Raw genomic sequence first — 20,758 nt, 5'->3', positions numbered from 1 at the left:
GGCATTGCTGGAACCACTTACAGGAATCTCAAGTCCTTGGGCTTAACAAATCCTGCAGCTGACACACACACATACACCCTCCACCTTGGCTTGGACAAACTTTAGATAAGGTTTCTGACTGGAGTCCTCATCTCCTCTACCTCCACCAACCTTATCAGCATTTATTAAGCTCCTTCAGTGTACCAGGCACTGTGTTAAGTGCAGAGTAGACAAAAGAAGACAATGTGAGAAGCCTCTGAAACTAAAAAGGGATTGGAGGTTTCCAGGAAAAGAGATTATCATTTGGACTTGAAACCAAGGAGGTCAGAGGGGAATCACAGGAGGGAGATAGGTCCAGGTATGCACTCGGATCTGAGAGATGGAGCGTCTCGTTTGGGGAATATCCAGGAGGCCGGCGTCACTACATCAAAAAGTATGTGTCAGAGAGTGAGGTGTGAGAAGCCTGGAAAGATGGGGTCGGGATGGGGAGGCTTTGGATGCCACACAGAGGATTTCATATTTTATTCTGAAGCCAAGATGAAGTCACTGAGGTTCCCTGAGTGGGGATGAGGGTGTGCCATGGTTGGTGCTTTAGGAAAATCACTCTGCTGTGTATGGACTAGAGGCAGGCAGTCCCACCAGCAGGTACAGCAACTGTCCAGGCATCAAGGGAAAAGGGCCTGCACCAGAGGAGAGAAGGAGGCCTGCCTATTCAAGACATCTTCAGGGGTGAAATGGCCAGGCCTCCACCACAGTTTGGACATTTGGGGGCAGGGGGAAGGTGGTGAGAGATATGCAAGGTCCAAGATGACTCCTGGCCTGTGGGACTGAGAGAGTGGTGGTATCCCCTATTGAAACATTGAAGGTAGAAGGGGGTAGATTATGAGGAAACAGTAAATTCTGTTTTGGAATGGAATTAAAGCTGTCCAGTGGGCATCTGAATGGCAGTTGGAGGTATAAGATTGGGGAGTCAAGAGAGTTTGAGGCAGAAAAGGTAGATCTGAGAATCATAGTAAAGAGATAGTATAAATCGATGGGAGTTGACGAGATCCCCAAGTAGTTTAGAGGGAGCAAAGGGCCTAGGACAGAACCCTGAAAGATACCTAGGGATAGAGGACATGTTCTGGAGGAGGATCCAGCAAAGGGGACAGAAAAGGAAGAGTCAGATAGAGAGGAGGAAAACCAGGAGAGAGGGGTGTTTTGAAAATCTACAGAAAGGGGGCAGCCTGGTGGCTTCAGTGGATTGAGATCCAGGACTAGAGACAGGAAGTCCTAGGTTCAAATCTGACCTCAGACACTTCCTAGCTAAGTGACCCTGTTCTGGGCGAGTCACTTGACCCCCATTGCCTAGCCCTTACCATTCTTCTGCCTTGGAACCAATGCATAGTACTGATTCTAAGACAAAAGATAAGGGTTTAAAAAAAAAATCTAGAGAGAACAGAGTAAGAGGGGAGGGTGATCCACAGGGTTGAAAGCTGCAGAAAGGTCAAGAATAAGGACTGAGGAAAGGCCTTTGGATTTGACAAACAGGAAATCATTGGTAACTTTAGAGAGAGCAGTTTGAGTAGAATATCCCTAGACACAATCCCTAAAAACTGGATTGTAAGAGATTTAGAAGAGAGTAAGAGGAAATGAATGGAGGCATTGATTGCAAATAGCTTTTTAAAAGAGTTTAGCCACAAAAGAGAGGAGATATAGGACAATAGTTAGCAGGGATGGAAGGATCAAAGGAGGGTTATGGGGGAGACAAAAGCCTGTTTGTAAGACATAGAGAACACACAGAGAGAGAAACTGAGAGAAAGAGATATGGAGACAGAGAGAGGGAAGAGAGAGACAGAGAGAGAAGAGGGGAGGTAGGGAGGAAGAGAGAGACAGAGAGAGGGAGGGGGAGAGACAGAGAGGGAGGGAGAAAGGGAGAGAGTGTGTGAGAAAGAGAAAAAGAGAGAGAGGGAGGTGGGAGAGTGTGAGAGACAGAGACAAAGAGAGACAGAGAGAGAAGGAATGACAGGAGACAATCTGTCAGAAGAGATGGGGTGGAATGGAGTCAGTAGCTTCATCATGTGAATAGGGTGAAGGAGGGAGGAGCAGAAGGCACTTGGGTGATGGGAGAAGAGGGGAGAAGAGTGACTTGCCTCATTTTCTAATGTAAAAATATGAGACAAGGTTCCCAGCTGAGAGAGTGGGGGGAGGAGAGCCACGGGAGGTTGGAAGGATAAGAAGGCTTGGAAAAGCTGCCGTGGAGAATGGGAGAGTGACTTGATAAGGGAGGTATATAGTGTGCCACTGAGGATGGCGGCGGATTTTCTCCACCTTCATGCGGCAGTACCTGGACTCGTGTGAAGTCGGTGGGGGGTAGGAATAGTCCAGGACTGAGGCTCAGTCGGTAACTAGCAATGTGATAAGGCAGCTGTGGGTTCAAGAGAGGGTTCCCCACGCCTCCGTGGGGCAGAAGAGGGTGCAGACGCCCCGAAAGGACTCCCCACGCGCCTCTTTTGGGCAGAAGATGACACTGAGGGCCCGAAAGGGCTCCCTCCATGCCTCCTTGGGGCAGAAGAGGAGCCCGATGGCCGAGGGGTCCTCCCTCCTCCACGAGGAGCTTCTTAGGAGCCCAGCCCAGATCCTATCTCGGCCCGGGCCGTGGCGCTGCGCCTCGAGGTGTCAAGGCCGGCTCCAGGGGCGGCGGGGAGGTACCTGAGCTCCTCCACCAGGCCGCAGAGCTGGATGATGGGCAGCTCGATATCCTCTCCGAACTGGGACTCGGAGGCTTGCAAGCTCTCCGTTTCCTCTTCGATGCTCGACATCCTGCCACCGCCAACGCCACCGCCACGATCCTGTACTTCTCGCGTCGCCTCGGAAGCCTCTGCCTGGGTCTTAGCTCGCCGCTGCAGGACGCCTTTGCCATGGCAGCGGGTGGCGTCACTGGACTGCGACGTGCGGCTGTGTGTTACCGTGGAAACGGGACGCTGCGTGTCCCCGGCGCCTGCGCGCCCGAGCTCCGGAAGCTCCAGCCTCCTCCCCTCCGCCCTGGGAAACCGCCTCCTCCTGCGGACGCCTTAGGGAGCGGCGTCTCCGATGCTGGCTGGGGGGAAGGCGGTCTTGCCAACGTCCCCGGAGTTCTCAAGTGCCCAGACCGGAGGTACCCAGAGGTCCTCCAGGAGGAACAGCTTGTCCACCAGGGTCTCCAACTCCGCCCAGGAACCTACAGATAAAAACAGCTTTTAGTCGCATTCCCATCATCCCGGGGCTGAATAAGCCTGTGGCCTCAGTTTCCTTCTCTGTGGAAAGAACAGCTCTCATTAGATCAGGGATTAACTTTTTCTGTATCTAGAACCCCTTTGCCAGTCTCGTAAAGCCTAGGGACCCCTTCTCAGAATAATGGATTTAAATGCATAAAATAAAATATGTAGAATTACAAAAGAATTTATATGGAAATAATCACCGGGAAAAAAATTTTTTTAAGTTCCATGATCGATGTGTAACTCCCTCGATAAATCCTTAGGTACAAGGACTGTCTGTTTTTGTAACCTCAGAGCTTAGCAAAGTGCCTGGAACATAGTAGGCACTTAATGTTATTGAATCAAACTAAAATCCCATCTTCTACAGAAAGCCTTCCCTAACCTCTGGTAATTCCAGAGTCTTCCCACTTTCAATTATTTCCTACTTATTCTGTATGTAGTTTGCTTTGTCAATATTTGCATGTTGTCTCCTCTGATTAGATTGTGAGCTCCTTGAGGGCAAAGACTATCATTCTCTTTTTGTATCTCCAGCGCTTAGCACACAGTTCCTGGTACATAATAGGTGCTTAATAAATGTTTATCTACATACCGATTTGATGATCTCTAAATTCTTTCCCAGTTCTAGAATTATACATTCTTATGATCCTTTATGTTAGTATCCCCTTTGGTACATAGGAGAGAGTTGGTCTGTTTCCTCACACTTGTTTCATTAATGGAGCATGCTAGAAAGAAGCAGTAATCCAGGGCAGCTAAGTGACTCAGAAAAGCACCAAGGCTGGAGGTGGAGGGTTGTGAGTTCAAATCTAACCTCACATACTTCCTAGCTGTGTAACCCTGGGTAAGTCACAACCCCAACTGCCTAGAAATTCTGCATTGGAACAGATACAATTCTAAGATAGAAGGTAAGGGCTTAACAAAAATACCTATTGTGCACAAGGTGCTGAGGATAAAAGGCAAAAATGAAAATGGTTCCTGATGTCAGTCTTAGAAGGGGGAAGAGGTTATGAGGTGAGGAGATATCATCACTATAACAATGTAGACATCATCAACATAATCATTCTACTTATGTGAATTGATGAGGTTACTAAGGTTGAGGTTGGCAGGGGAAGGGGAAGGGCCCAGGATAGGGAGGTTTGGAATGGGCCCACAATGACCTAATAAAGGAGCCTGAGGAGTGATCAATCATCAATAAACATTAAGTGCCTACTATGTGCCAGACACTGTGCTAAGTGCCAGAGGCACTCTGATGATTAGGATAAGAAACCAAGAAAACTTCTAGAAAACCCAGAAAAGAATATGGTATGTAGAAGCAGAGAAAGTAGTTAACCATCAGGTGTTGCAGAGAGGTCAGAAAGAATGAGGATTGACAAAATATCATTAGATTCATCAATCTGACCATCATTGGTCACTTTAGGAAAGACAGTTTCATCTGAGAAGGGAGATTAGAAGCCATACTGGAAAGAGTATAAAAGACAGAAAAGCAAAAGGCATTGGGTGTTAACTTTTTCAAAGAAGTAGACTGGGAAAGGGAGGAGTAATAAAGGGTTCCAGCTTTCTGGGACTCACTTCTACCTTATCTACCTCTCAGGAAGGACCCCTCCTAACTTTCCTTATGGGTCAGCTCATGTACTGCCTCCTACAGGAGACCTTCCTAATTCTCCCACCTCAGAAACTACTTTGTATTTGTAAAGGGTTTTCGGAAAAAACCAAGTGCACTAAGGTGGTACAATTGGGCATGGAGTCAAGACCTGAGTCCATCAGCATCAGATACTTCCTAGCTATTGTTATATTCATAACCTGGAAAATTATGGATGCCACTTTGAATGACAGGGAGGCAGTTGGAAGACATGGAATGTTCCCAGGTGCCAAGAGCCAGGGGCAAACATCGGTTGGCCTGACTGTATAAATACCCCTGACAGCCACTTGGAACAGGTCTTTAGGTCTCTAAGTCTTTTTAGATCTCTAGGTCTCTGGGTGGTGAAGGGAGGAAGGGAGGTCTATGAAGAAGAGGGTAGGAAGAATCTGAATATTTCCTGAAAACTGTGAGAGCTAGTACATCACCAAACACTGATAGTGAGAAAGCTGAGAGAATAAGATCACCAACACAGCTGCATCAATAGCAGTCCCTAATCTCTGGCTTGGTTGTGGCCAGGCTAGGCCAGAGGTATGGTGGAGAATAAAGTTCCAGCTTCTACTAGATCAATAGCCTCCAGGCCTGACTGTCAACTAGTTATAGATATTAGGTTTATAGGGTCTCCAATCCGCAATCCTTGTCCTGTTTATCCTTTCCTTGATTATAGATAAAGAGAGTTTTAACAAGTACCTTCCTGAGTGGTCTTTATATCATGACCCTTGGGGAGGGAGTCAAATACCAATTATAATCCAAGGCATATCAAAGCCCTATATTAATTTATCCAACCCCAGGTTGGACCTGAAAGGGTTACCCATCCATCTAACCTTTCAGGGTCCTCCCTGGGCAACTGTTAGAGAAAGGGGAAATTATAACAACTATCAAGTGTGATCAGAGTGGATGTTCCTCCATCATCTGCAACTAGGGAGAATACAGATAGATACATTCACATCACTGTATATCTATATCTCCTTAGGACCCCCCTTTTTGTTTATAACACTATGTAACCCTGGGAAAGTCACTTAATCTCTGTTTGCCTCAGTTTCTTCTACTAGAAAATGAGGATAATAATAACCTCCATTTTCCTCAGTTTTTTCAACAGTAAAATAGGGATAATAACCTCTGTTTGCCTCAGTTTCTTCAGCTATAAAATGGGGATAATAATAACCTCTTTGCCTCAAATATTTTCAACTGTAAAATGGGGATAATAGTAGCACCTACTTTCCAAAGTTGTTGTATCCAATGAGATAAAACTTGTAATGTGCTTAGTTAGCACAGTTCCTGCACATAGTGAATGCTATGTAAATATTAGCTACTATTATTAAAGCCCTATATAGATAGTAAATGCTACCTATTTGTACATTTTCTTTATATGGTTTTCTATGTTTATATTGATCCTGACACCAGGCTTCCCTGGTTTCCTTCAAGTTCCAAGTAAAAATCCCACCTTCTTTGGAAGTTTTTCCTGATCCCCCTGCTTCTAGTACCTCCCCTTTGTTACTTATTTACTATTTATCCTGCCTTTAGTTTGTTTGTACATAGTAGTTTCCGTATTTTCTCCCCCATTAGACTATGAATTTCTTGAAGATGAGGCCTGTCTTTTGCCTTTCTTTTCATCTCCAGCTCTTAGCACAGTGTCTGGCACATAGAAGGTATTTAAAAAATGTTTTTTGACTGTCTGATCCCACTCCCAGGAGAATATAAACTTTAAAGCAGGACTATTTCACCTTTTGTTTATCCTTGTATCCTTTCACTTGTGGCTACACAGTAATGCTTATTCAATGAATTGAGTAACTGTAGTAGAATGTTGGGAGCATATACACTCAGGCTATTCCCTGAGCCCCAGGAGAAAGACAGAACTTCTTGCCAGTTTTTATGGAGCACATTAATGTGCTTCTTGATAATTTCTAGGTCCCTATTAGTTGAAATTTTCTGCATGTGACCCCAGGAAGGATGAATTTCAATTAATGGCATTTCTCACAGAACTCACAGAAGATCAGTTCCCACCTCCCATCCCATCACCCTCAAACACAAGCTATGTATCTATAAAAGCTGTCAACTCTATCCAGGCATGTATTTTTGACACTCCATGTGCATCTTACATCTTCTTTCACCTTTCAAATCCAAGGGTAAGATCCTTGAGTAAAAAACTGATCGTTTTCTTATGAATTGGCTCTGTGGTGTCATCTGCTACTCTCCATCGTCAGCTGGTCAAATGTGTATCCTGAGAAAGCATCTAGAAAGGTTTGAAGGGAAATAGAGAGGAGGTAAGGCTCAACTGTAGAACAATTAAGTTTGGAAAGGGGGAGCTATGGGAAAGAGAGTACTGCCATGACTGGGAGGACCCAAAAGGAGAGCTTCTCCATGGCTCAGGGAAGAATGGATCAAAGAAGGTTCTAGGGGACCCTTGGCCCTAGACTGTGTCCAACTCAGTTCAGCAGAATAGAAACGGAGACAGACCCAGTTACTCTTCAGCAACAAAGGCCATACACTGAGAAAGAATTTTTTTATTCCCTTTGTCTATTTTGAGTTAATCAATCAAGAACTAAAAGTATCCCTACTTAATACTTAGTAAGCCACTAAGTAAGAGAGTTCATAAGTCACTTGCTAGGAAAAAAAAAATTCACTCCCCCAAAGGCCACAAGCACTAGGTAAATTGGGAGGTTGTGATTGGTTCCCGTGAAGTGGGAGAGAGACAGGAAGTGATATGGAAAAAGGGCTATAAAAGGTGAGGAGAAGAAATTCTTTCCTTCCTTGGCTCTTCAGGGAGGACTTTCTCTCTCTCTCCCTCCTCCCTCCCCCTCCTTTCCCCCTCCCTCTCTCCCACCCTCCACTTCAGTGGGACACTCTCTTCAGCATGAACTCTGTTGAAGACTCTTGGCAGTCTTGGCCTCCTGTGGGCTGAAGATTCTTGGAGGTTTTTTAGCTTCTCTTGGCTCTTCAGATTTCAACTTCTTGATTAGGACCTTGGATTCTGGTGAGATTCACTTTAGGATTTGCATTTGTGGTCTGGAGGATTAAGACTTGGGTTATTTGTAGCTAGGCAATTTTTTTCTACTTCTTTCCTATATTTGCCACTTTAATATCTCTACCTTGCTGTAAATAAAAGCTGCTAACAGTCCTTTTGACTTAAGAAGTTAATTATTTTTTATAAACAGAAAATCACAATAATTTTTTAAAAATTCTTATATTTGTCAAACCCATTTTTACTTATTACAGGACTTGGCTGGAGTTCATCCCACTCTAGATCTTTTGGGAACTGGGGTACCAACTGATTAAAAGAGAGAATGAAAGAACTCTGAAATGAGGGAAGCACAGGACACTGCAGGGTCAGAGCAATTTAGAGAATTAGAGTCCAGGGACCTTTAACTATACTACTTGTACAAAATCACTCACAGCATCTCTCTGAGCATCTGATGATCCCTCCTCTGTCAAGTGAGAGCTATAATCCCTCCTCTGACTCTTAGAGTTGTTGAGAAGATTATATGTGAGAATAGATATGAAAGATCCTGGATACACGGGAAAGATTGTACTTAGTAGAAAGGCAGGCAGACAACAAGCATTTATTTTTGCTAGAAAAGCTTTATACTTGGAAGGATGCTTTGAGTAACATTTTTATGATGGCCTTTATAATTATATATTACTATATCTATATATTATATATAAATATGTTGACTGGGGGAAGGTAGATGACCCAACAGATAGAGAACCAGGCCTAGAGATAAGAGGTCCTGGGTTCAAATCTGACCTCAGGCACTTTTTAGCTGTGTGACCCTGGACAAGTCACTTAACCCCCATTGCCTAGTTTTTACCACTCTTCTGCCTTGGAGCCAATATGCAGTATTGATTCTAAGAGAAAAGGTGAGGGTTTTAGTATATTATGAATTATAACATATGGAACCTATATTACATGTATTATATAATTTATATTATATATAACATTCAGGAAGAATCTATGTGCAAAGAGTACAGTATTGTACCTTTGGAGAAATATAGAATTTGTATAACAGACACTGCCCTCATGCAACATGCAGTTTAAAGTGGAGGGGGCAGAGAAGGCACCCTGACAGATAGCTATAATTCACAATTTTACTTAAGTACATTAGCTGCAAAATTGTTACCTTAAGATTAAATAGGAGAACATGATTATGCCACAGAGGTGGACAGATACAGCTTTAGAAGATGGTATATGAGATTTACTTCAAAAGATAGGAATTCAAGGAGCAAAGAGAAGGAAGGAGAACACTGAAATAATTTCAAGAAGCCCTGTAGCCTGTGAAAGAGAATTCTTTACTCTATTGTCTATCCTGAGTTAACACTAACTTAAGTACCCCTACTTAGTACCTCACTAGACTGAAGACAGGATTAACTCCCCCTGGTCTATTTTTAAATTGAATCAACAAAAGATTAAACACTCTACTTACTACTAGGTGAGAAGCCATAAAGGTACTTAGAGAATTCACATCCTTAGAAATTCAATCAGCAGGAATCTTCAATCTTTTTTATGAGAACTTAACCTTCACAAGGTGAGAATTAGATCCTACAGACACTGCCCTCTGGGCAGTGCTAGACAATTTGGAAACTGTGATTGGCCCTGTGAAGAGGAGAAGGAACAAGAAGTTACCATAAAAAGCAAGCTTTGAACCCCTTCAGGGCAGATCCTCTTTGAGAAGATAGTCTGAAGAGATTGTCTTCTGGAGATAGTCTTAGATAGTCTTTGAGGGGGAGCTTCACTGGAGACTATGGCTTGGATCATGGGCTCAGAGCTCGACTTCTACTTAGACTCTGACTCTTGGATTACTTCATTGGGTGAGTAAAAGGCTGACCTCTTTCCTAGCTTCTGGAGAGACTAGCTTCCATCTTGGAGGAGGCCACATGGTTACTCACTACCAGCCTTCCTGGTTGAGAGCTAATTAATCTATGTCTGGATTAAACAGACCCAGAGCAAAACATTTAGGTTGATAGGATAGATTAACTTCTCTGTCCCCCTCACATTTCTCTTCCTTATTGTTTCCTCTCTATTTGTAAATATTTGTAAATAAATTTCTGACTAAAGGTATAATAAATACTGGTGACCACATAGTTTCATATAATCATCATCATCCAACCTTTAATTTTAACCTTTACAGCCTCCCCCATCCCTATCATCCATAATTTCATCACATTTACACATGTACCTAGCTCTAAGCCTCTACTTTTCTCATTTCTCTCCTATTTGGCACTAACCATGTCTTTAATTTCTGAAAAAATCAGATGATCATTTTAATCAAATTAAGGTAATGTAAATAATGACTACTGGTCCACTGGGACAATTTCTAAAACAGAAGAGTAGCAAGGGCTAGGTAATCAGAGTTAAGTGACTTGCCCAGGGTCACATAGGTAGGAAGTGTCTGAGGCTAGATTTAAACCCAGGATCTCTTTTCTCTAGGCCTGGCACTCTATCCACTGTGCTGCCCAAAATGAGACAATTTCAAAGGAATTTTTTAAGAGGAACTAGATAAAGAGGCCTGAAAGCTGCTTTGGGGCCCACAAATTCCAGGTACATGAGATAATAGAAAAGGCAGTCAGCTTTCCCTATGTTCCCAGTCGAATAGGGAATGTTGTCTCTCAGGTTGCCACTGGTGCCCCAACTGTTTATGATGTCAGGAGAGGAGGTATTCACAATGGTAATGGTGTTGGAGGCTTATTCAAATCTGATTACCTTATTTCCTTAGAAGAGAAAAACTCTGATCCTGGGCAAGTCTCTTGACCCCCATTGCCTAGCCCTTACTGCTCTTCTGCCTTGGAACCAATTCACAGTATTGATTCTAAGATGGAAGGTGAGGATTGAAAAAAAAAAAAGAGAGAAAAGAAAAACTCAAACCCAGAGGCCTATTTCAGAGACAGTTAGTGTTAAAATTATTATCTGGGATAAGATGGATGCCACCTTGACTGACAGGGATGGCAGTTGAGAGATTCAGAATGTTCCCAGGTGCCGTGAGCCAAGGGCAAAAGCCAATTGGTCCCACCCTATAAATACCCTCTAAGAATTACAGTTGGGGTCTCAGAACTCAGAGCTGAGACTTGAGCAAACTTCTCTTGGAGCAAGAACTGGGACAGGGGGAGGTAAAGGGGGAAGGGTGGTAGAAGAAGAGGGTAGGCCTGAACCTGAACCTGTAACCTGTGCTTAACTGTGAGAGAGTTAGTGATCCATCAATATTATTGGTAGTAGAGCTGAGAGAATATACAGATCATCAATCAACATCTATATCAATAGCCTTCCCTATTCTCTGACTTGGCTGTGGCCAGGTCAGGTCAGAGTTAGTGAGAGGGTGAAGACCTCAAGCCTCTACCAGCCTAGCAATCTCCAGTCCTAATCAACAATTAGCTTAGTAGCCAAACAATAGCAATAGGGTTTCCAATCTCCAAACCTATTACTTTGTTATCCTTTTCCCATCAATAGATAATACAGTGATTAGCAAGTACCTTCCTGAGTAGTTATTCTATCACAGCCTTTAAGAAGAGAGAATCAATATACAGTTAGACATCAATGTTTCCAAAGCCAATCAATAGCCTATTAACAACTAATCCAACCTCGTGTTGGGCCTAGAGAGGTTAACCATCTACCTAACCTCTCAAGATGTCCCAACTTGGGCAACTGTTAGAAGGAAGCCACAGATAGGCTTAACCAACCAAGTCTGTCAGAGAGAGAGAAGAGGGATAGATCAAATCAATAGCTATTGTGAGAGGAGTAGGTGTTCCTCCTTCACCAACTATAGCTGGCTTAGACCTTGGGCACCTGATCCCTCCTTTATCCATACTATTCCTAAGATCTACACATCAGCCATCCTCTAATATCTAGAAGGAAGATCTCTAGGGAGATAGTAGTAGTAAAAGGAAGGATACAAAGAAAGAAGATCATAAACATATATCTACTACTCTTCATTCCTTTTTAACATTAGCCAAGAGACCTAGAGCCCAAAGCTAATTAGGAGATCTGGTAAATCTATAATAATTCAAGTTGGAGCCTATTGAAGCATTTACTTTGTAAAATAATTAACTTGTTGGGTTTGGAGCCTTGGGTTCTGCTACCAATACCATACAATATGTAGTGATGCTAGGATAGAAATAAATATTTATTAAATTCATACTGAATGCTATTGGGCCATTTTCTCTTTGGTATTTCGTTAGATTTTTTTTTTCAGGACCATATCAGACAGGATCTCAGAGAACTTTGAAATTAGCACCATTAAAAAAAAAAATCTGATCAGATTGGGAGCAGGTGGATTGGCTCAGTGGATAGAGCACTAGGCCTAGTGATAAGAAAATCTGGCCTTAGACACTTCCAAGCTGTGTGACCCTAGGAAAGTCACTTATAACCCACCATTGCCTAGCCCTTAATGCTCTTCTTCCTTGGAACCAATATAGAATGTTGACTCTTAAGAGAGCTTCCCACTAGATGTAATCCCCAGGGTTATTTTAGGTGGCAAGAAAATAGGTTGGAAGATTCTTAAAATACCATTTTCATCACATCACTACCCTGCTTGAAAGCCTTTCAAGATAAAAGCCTTCTTTTATATGTAGACAAAGTCCAAACTCCTTAGCCTGGCATTTAAGCCTCTTCTGTTCAAGTCCCTAATTATCTCTAAGATCATAGAACCCTAAATGTGTCTAAATGTGGTCTGATCTTATACTAGAACCACCTGGGAACAAAGGCAATATTGGGTTGGACTTGGATAAGGGACTGCTCTAGAACATCAGAAACCCTAGCTTTTCAGCTGCCTCCAAAGAGTAAGTGAGTGCCCCCTCCCCTTACTAAAAGTCTTTAAGCAAATGCTGGGAATGCTGAAGGGATTTGTTCTGGAGTAGGTGGGACTGGACAATCTCTGTGGTCCCTTCCATCTTACTATTCAGTGATGTAGTTCCAACTTTATCTCTCCTTATCTCCCCTGGTCCTATCTTACTGAAGGAACATACATACCCTACTCTTGTCTGTCTCTATTTTGGAATGCCCTTCTAACTTCATCTGTGGGCTCCTTCCTGGATTACTCCAACCCACAATAATGTCTACTTCCTTTCGACTCTCAGAGAGTTTTTGGTCCATAACATTTCCTACATTATTTTGTTTTGTCACTTAATTTTTCATGTGGATGCCTGTCTTCCCAACTACATCATAAGTTCTTTGCCTTGAATCCTTTGTTATTCAAATATTTGGGGCTCCATGGATTTTAAGTGAAATGAAATAATTAGAAGGAAAAATCCTTTGCTGCCTTTGTCTCTGTCATATCCTCTTTTACATTAGAATTGTACCTTAGGGAAAAGGAACTGACTTTTTCCAAATGTACAAATTTGTACAATAGTGACCACAAAGGCTGTTATTCCATACCTAAAGGACATTCTGGACCACTGGGGCAGGTGAGTTGGAAGGATCTTAAAATCATTTAGTCCAACCTCCCCACCTTAACTTTATAAATAAGGAAATCAAGGCCCAGAACATAAAATTACTTTTTTTTTTAAAACCCTTACCTCCTGTCTTAGAATCAATACTATGTATTATTTCCAAGCCAGAAGAGTGGTAAGGTCTAGACATTGAGGGTTAAATGACCTTACCAGGGCCACACAGTTAAAAAGGTTAGAAAAAAAAATGTTTGTCTGAGGCCAAAATTGAACCCAGGAACTCCTATCTCCAGGCCTGGCTCTCTATCCACAGAGTTGCCTAGCTGCCCCTATTAAAGTGATTTTCTAGAGATTATACAGATAATAAATATCAGATGAATCAGAGACTAAAAAATATCTTCAAGATGCTGCTGTCTTTTGCATTTTTTCTGATGCACCTGAGTTATCATTAGCATTCTGGGTTCATCTGATCAGATTCATTTTGTAATACAGTATTTAGCCTTGTCTGATTGCAACGGATTGTAACACCCAACCCCACCTTGGGGTGAATGTAAATGTCAGTGCTTGGAATTTCAAGAAAGCATTTGTGTTCCAACAAAACTTCAGTATCTCCTTGTTCTTGAGCATCTAGCTGAATTTTTATCTAGTTTGATCCCTATTCTAGCCCCTTTAGCTAATGCTTCAAAAATCCAGTTGCATCATAATCAGAATTTTGCTTTTATCATATATCCTAGGAACTCAATTCATCTTTACTGCCCATGAATTAAATAATCAACCCCAGAGGGAAAAATTTGTAAAGGACTTAGGGGGAAAAAAAAGGTCATTTCCCCTCATCTTTTATCCTGGTATCACAACCATCCAAAATTGGTGGCTTAAAATGAGCTATGATCATATGTAAAGCTTGGAAATGCTGAGGATTAACATGGTAAGTTTCATGATTCCTTAACAGAAGTACCTCATTGCTCATCTCCACAGAAACTCTTTGACTAGGAATAGCCTTTCCTAGAAAGTTGGGTGATAACACCATTTTTCTCTTTATTTTCTTCATGAGTTTTTTAAATTTTATTTTACGTATGAGATGTGTCTTCTGTCCTGACATGGGGAATACGGAAATATGAATTGCTTGAAAACACTTATAATCTAGTTATTTCAAACTATTTAATGCTTCATGGAGGGTAAGAAGGGAGGGAGGGAAAGAATCTGAAAGACAAAATGCCAGAAAACAATTGTCAAAAATTGTTTCTACATATAACTGATGAGGAAAGTTTTTTAATTAAAAAAAAAAGTAAGGTGGCTACTAGGTGGTACAGTGGATAGAGTGCTAGGCCTGGAGTCAGAAGATTCATCTTCCTGAATTCAAATCTGATCTCAGACACTTACTAGTTGTGTAACCCTGGGCAAGTCACTTTACTCCATTTGTCTCAGTTTCCTCATCTGTAAAATGAGCTAAAGAAGGAAATGGCAAACTGTTCCAGTATTATGGCCAAGAAAACCTCAAAATGAGGTCACAAAGAGTTGGACATAACTGATTACAGTTGAGATAACTGAAGCAAACGGAGGTTAATAGTCTTTCCCAGGGCTTCACATCTAGAAAGTATCAGAAGTCAAATTTGAACTCAGATCTTCATGACTCTGGACCCAATGCTCTACCCAATGAGCCACCAAGATGATTCCTGATGTCCTCCTACCTATTCCCATAAAGACCAAATATCACTTCTTTTTTTTTTTCAATTTTTTAAAATCCTTACTTTCTATATTTGTAATAACTCTAAGACAGGTTAAAGGGAATAGCACACTAATGAAAATATAATTATTGCCCTCATAAAATGAAAAGATTCTAGTCCCTTCTGTTTCTGTTTGGTTGATTTAAGGATGCCTTTTGTTTTTATATAATTATTTCCATATCCTATTGCCCACTGAGCTTTTTTGGTTCCACACCTCCCTACCCTGTTGCCCAGTGAGTGTTTAGTTCTTTACTGCCTTTAATTGTTGTTGTTGAGTCAGTTTCCATCACGTCCAACTCTTTGGAACCCCATTTGGGATTTTCTTGGCAAGGATACTGGAATGGTGTGCCACTTTTATAGCTTATTTTACAGATAACAAGACTGAGGCAAAGAGAGTTAAATGATTCACACCAGATTTTAACTCAGAAAGATGAGTCTTCCTGATTCCATGCCCAGAGTTCTAGCCACTTCACCAAGAGATAAGAGACTAAAGATCACATTGAGAATGGGAATGAGAAAAGAGACAACCTGCTGAAGAAGACAGAATGTTATGGGATCACTTGTGCGTGGAGAGATGTTGGCTTTGGCATAGAGAAGGGTTATCTCTTCATATGAGATAGTTACGGAGGTAGTCATAGTAGGAGATGTCTGAGGGATGTGGCAGGAGAAGGAGAGGAGAAGAGAGAATTCGCATCAGATAACCTCATGGTTTTTGTTTTTTTTTTGGTGAAATATGAGACAAGGTGGAATGAGTTTGGGAGACCCACAGGAAGCTCAAGAAGAAATGAAAAAGTTTGGAATAGTCACTGGGGTGAGTAGGAGAGCAAATCTATTAGAGATGTGTAAAAGGTTTGCCTTGCTGCAAGGAGAACCTAGTGAAAATTAGGTAACATGAATTCTCAGTAGATTCAGTCAATACCATTGTTATGTCTTTCTCCAAATTCATTCATTCATTGTAATGAAGGTGGGTGTTAATATGCAGTTATATTTTGGCTGGGTGTGTTTGGTGAGTGGACAAGGAATGTAAAATGTTGCACAAACTATCAGCATCCTCACTATTTTGATCACCTTTGCTTAGCTTTTTATAAGAAAAGTGTTTAATGTGGGAGAAGGGAGCAAGTTGGAAAAGAAATGTTATGTTTTCAGGACTACCATTTTTTTTTGGTGTTGCTATAAAATAGTTAGACATGAAATGCCACTAATTCTCAAAAATTAAGGAGGAGGGGCAGTTGGGTAACTCAGTGGATTGAGAGCCAGGCCTAGAGACAGGAGGTCCTAGGTTCAAATCCGGCCTCAGCCACTTCCCAGCTGTGTGACCCTGGGCAAGTCACTTGACCCCCATTGCCCACCCTTACCACTCTTCCACCTATGAGACAATACACCGAAGTTAAGGGTTTTAAAAAAAAAAAATTAAGGAGGAATTTCATACAGCAGGAGGGCAGCTAAATGGTACAATGATTAAAGAACTGTGCTTGGAATCAGGAAAATTCATCTTCATGAGTGCAAATCAAGCCTTGGACATTTTCTAGCTGTGTGACCCTGGGCAAGTCACTTAACCCTGTTTGCCTCATCTATAAAATGATCCAGAGAAGGAAACGGCAAACCATTCCAGGATCTTTGTCAAGAATACCCCAAAATGGGGTCACAAAGAGTTGGACACTGTCAGCATGGAATCTAGTGACCTTAAACTTGTGGCTTAGTGAGATCTGATGAACCCCAAGTTTTAGGAATAGCTTGTAGGCTGGAGAACCCCAAAGCTTGTGCTTCCCTGTTCCTGGGAGAATCTACCCTGAAGGGAATCTCAGGCTAGCAGTGGCAGACTGAATAATGGACCCCAGGGTAAATGCTAAATATCCTTTTGTCTTAGGTAGTCTTCCCCATTGTATCAAAGACCCTTCCCAGGAAGGCACACCTGGGCAGGGACCAGCCTTTAGTATCCATCCTTAGCAGTCCCTTCCCTTACACCCTGGCCTCTGGTTAGGATTCCTTTCCCAAGCTTGATTGTAAATCCCATCCTTACCAGTATAATGTCAATCATCTTTCCCAGCCCCTGGATCTTCCCAAATGGTATAGAGGTTCCCCAATTTCCTTTGTTCCTTGGAGTTGTCATCTAGTTAGGTGGCACTCCCAGGGGGTCAGGGAGCAGAGGAAGCAGAGTTCACTCTGCATAAAGCACAGCTCTGTTTGGAGGCCTAATCAGCCCTGTTCCCCCTTTCCCTTGATTAAAGAGTGGCTTTTATGACTATTTAATAGTTCTGTGTTTTTTCTAAGTTAACAACATAATGGATGAGAGAGAAAAAACAACTTTTCAAGCAGACAGATCAGGCACTCAAGTTGCATTTATTAAGTGCCTACCATATGCTAGGAACTGTGCTAAGTGCTGGAATTAGGGTTAAAAAATACAAAGTATTATTTTCTCCCTATTAATAGCCTTTGGGTTCAAATATAAATTCTATTTAGCACTTAAAACTCTTCATAACCTGATTCCTTCTTATCGTTTCATCCTTCTTACATATTACTCCCCTCCATGCTTTCTGTGGTCCAACCATACTCTTCTACTTGTTGTTCCTTCCATGAGATGCTCCATCTCCCATCTCCACACCTGGAATGCTCTCCCTTCTCAACTACTTCTCTTGGAATTCTTTCCTTCATGACTCAGCCCAAGAGCCATCTTCTAACAGAAGCCCTTCCTTGTCCCAGTTTCTAGTGCCTTCTCCTTTAAGAAGGCCTTTTTATCGGTTTTGTCTGTGTCTTTGTTATACCAGTACAAGGGTGTGCAGGAGCCATCTCATACCTGCTTAAGAGAACAGAATGATAAACATTCAGTATAAACATTTATACTTCAAACATCAGCAAATCTACAAACCAAAATCTGACTCCTTTCCTTCATCGTCTAGACCAGAGGGTCAACAAACTTTTGCCCTTGGTCAAATCCTGACCACCCAGACTGTTTTTGTATTGTCCAAGAGCTAACAATGCTTCTTACAATTTTAAAAACAATACAACTTTTTAATATGTAAAAGGCACCCAAATTTGACCCTAGACTGTAGTTGGCCAACCTCTAGGTTAGACTTAAGAAAGTAATGGAAAGGGGCAGCTAGGTGGCTCAGTGAATTGAAAACCAGGCCTAGAGACAGTAGGTCCTGGTTTTACATATGGCCTCAGACTCTCCCTAGCTATGTGACCCTGGGCAAGTCACTTAACTCCCATTGACTTGTCCTTGCTGCTCTTCTACCTTAGAACCAATGTGTGTGTGTGTGTGTGTGTGTGTGTGTGTGTGTGTGTGTGTGTGTGTGTGTGTGTCTTTGTGCTAAGGAAATTTCCCAACACATTTTTATTTGAAAATAAAATAAAATGTAATTTTCTGGAAAAAAATAAGCTTCCAGAGGGTAAGCATTTGTCTTTGTATGTCCGGTATTCAACATAATGCTGTAAGGGGGACCAAGGGGTTTTTTGGGTTCAATATATTAAAAGGTGGTCACCAGGGGGAAAATCCCCAATTAAGGAATAACCTCAAGTCAAAATTGACTTTTATGGAAGTTTATTTACAATTGAGAAGAGAGGAAATAAGGAAATAAGAATCTAACACAATAGATAAAATTACTAAGATCCTCTAATTAATCCAGGTAGATCTAATTAACCCTCAGCAGAGTCAGAGGGCCAGAGACCCAGTCTATTAAAGGGAAGTTCCTTAAGAGAAGTTCAGGAAGATTCAGTATTTAAACTCACCACGTGGACTTCTAAAGAAGATATTGAAAGCAGTCTCACCAAGGTCTCAGCGTTCCCGCTAGCACTCCTCCACAGACCAGAAGAGCTCCTTCACCAGAAGACCTTCTCCAGCAGACCTTCTTCTTTTAAAGGGGTCTCTTATGCATCACTTCCTGTGCCTCCTCCCTAATTTGTGTGTCCAATCACAATAGACGCTTCTCATAGAACTGCCTAGGAGGCAGTCAGTTGATTCTGATTCGTCACCCACTCTAGCACATGTGGGTTATAGACCTCCCAAAATTGGCCGTGCTTTCACCTTTGGCGATTAAATCTAAAGATGGGCAGTGTAGATTTAATCCAATTATCACAATGCTAAGCATTTACTAAATGCTTTTTGATTAAATGACTCATCAATGTGGGTATTCATTTCACCAGTGAAATTCATAATCCATCCATACCCTTTCATCCAATAAAATTCATATCCTTTGTCCTTCCATGATTCCTCCAGAGAGAACCTACCCAATCAATACATTGGAGGTGTCCTCTTAAGTCTTTTAATCTGTTTCAAAAAGACCAGTGTAACATTCCACACTTTTCATGTGTTAGACTTTGCTCTCACTACTTGGCCAACCCACCTTTTCCAGTCTTGAAGATATATTTTATGTCACTTCTTATGTGCACAAATCACACTGGAAATATGCTATCTCCTACTCAAATCTTCCCTTGTGGTTGGGGTCCCCAGCAAATCTTTACTTAAATTATGGCTGCTCTTCTGCCTTTTTGAGTTCTGAATCCCTCTTGCTCCTTCTCCCATCCATTGAGAAAGCAAGAAATGTGATATCAATTATACATTTGAAATTATGCAAAACATATTTCCATGTTAGCCATGTTGCAAAAATAAAAAGGCAGGAAAATTAAAGAAAGTGAAAAAAGTATGTGTCAGTCTGCACTCAGATTTCATCAGTTGGTTTTTTTTTTCTGTAAGTGGATAGCATTTTTCATCATAAATCCTTCAGAACTGTTCTGGATCATTGTATTGCTCAGAAGAGCTAAGTCATTCACAATTGATTATCATACAATTGCTGTTGTTGTATACAGTTCTGCTCACTTTACTTTGCATCAGTTTGTATAAATCTCCCCAGATTTTTACTGAAATCATCCTACATTTCTTGTAGCATAAGAGTATTCCATCATAATCATATATCACAAATTGTTTAATCATTATTCCATTGATGGGCATCTCCTCAATTTTCAATTCTTTGCCACTACAAAAAAGAACTGCTAAAAATATTTCTGTACAAATAAGTTATTTCCTGGGCAGAGGGATGGGTAATGTGAGAAATGTCCTCAGGTATGTGTGGAGAGGAGGAGGGGAACAGCCCCCTCTGGCATGCTCCAGCATGTGTGCCATAGCTTCACCAACACAGCCCTAGATATCACCATTGATGTCTGGGATGCAAACCAGGTTAAGAAGCCCTATATAAAGTCAATAATCTTACTGTACATCAGCAGCCAATTGAGGAATGACTCCCACATTGGTAACCTGCCATCTTTCCGTCTGTTAAAGCAAACAAATCTGTTTCCATTTTTGTGGTGTTCTTTGGTGCTCACTGTATTTGGCATCCCTTTCTGACTGTCTTTAAGAAAACACTATGATCCATGACTATGAGGTTTCTGTAGAGTTTATATAAAGCCTTGTTCTTATTCTTTTCTTACTCCTGAACTGTGTTTTCCAACATATTTTTGTCATGCCTACCTTTACATTTAAGTTTCTCATTATTAAAGGTTTTGTTTTTGTTTTATCTTGCTTTGTATTGGTGGAAGGGAACCTGTGATTTCATTAGAAACTTGCACTTTTGCATACTGACTGTCCCCTGTGCCTGGAATGCATATGCCCTCCTTAATTCTGCCTTACTGAATATCTCTCTTACTTGAAGACTTACCTCCTACATGAAACCTTTCTTGATTTCCCCATCTGCCTGTGCCCTCCTTCCCAAGCCATCTTGCATTTGACTATCTTACATTTATTATGCATTAATTCTGTATACTTATATAGAGTTTCCAAAATGTCTTACTGAGGCTTTTGGGACTTCTCTTTCGACAGA

General features: G+C 41.6%; 1 protein-coding gene across 1 annotated transcript in view; it reads right to left on the bottom strand.

Moving 5' to 3' along the window:
- CCDC113 (coiled-coil domain containing 113) overlaps positions 1-2,780 on the bottom strand; it is a 33,319-nt gene extending 30,539 nt beyond the window's left edge. Inside the window, exon 1 of the mRNA XM_044660456.1 lies at positions 2,671-2,780. Coding sequence (XP_044516391.1) covers positions 2,671-2,780 — 110 coding nt within the window. The remainder of the gene's footprint in view (positions 1-2,670) is intronic.
- Positions 2,781-20,758: the final 17,978 nt, after the last annotated feature.

The sequence above is a fragment of the Gracilinanus agilis genome, chromosome 2, assembly GCF_016433145.1.
Source record: "Gracilinanus agilis isolate LMUSP501 chromosome 2, AgileGrace, whole genome shotgun sequence".
NCBI lineage: Eukaryota > Metazoa > Chordata > Mammalia > Didelphimorphia > Didelphidae > Gracilinanus > Gracilinanus agilis.
The sequence above is the reverse complement of the archived record's forward strand: the minus strand, read 5'-3'. Positions and strand labels throughout refer to the sequence as shown.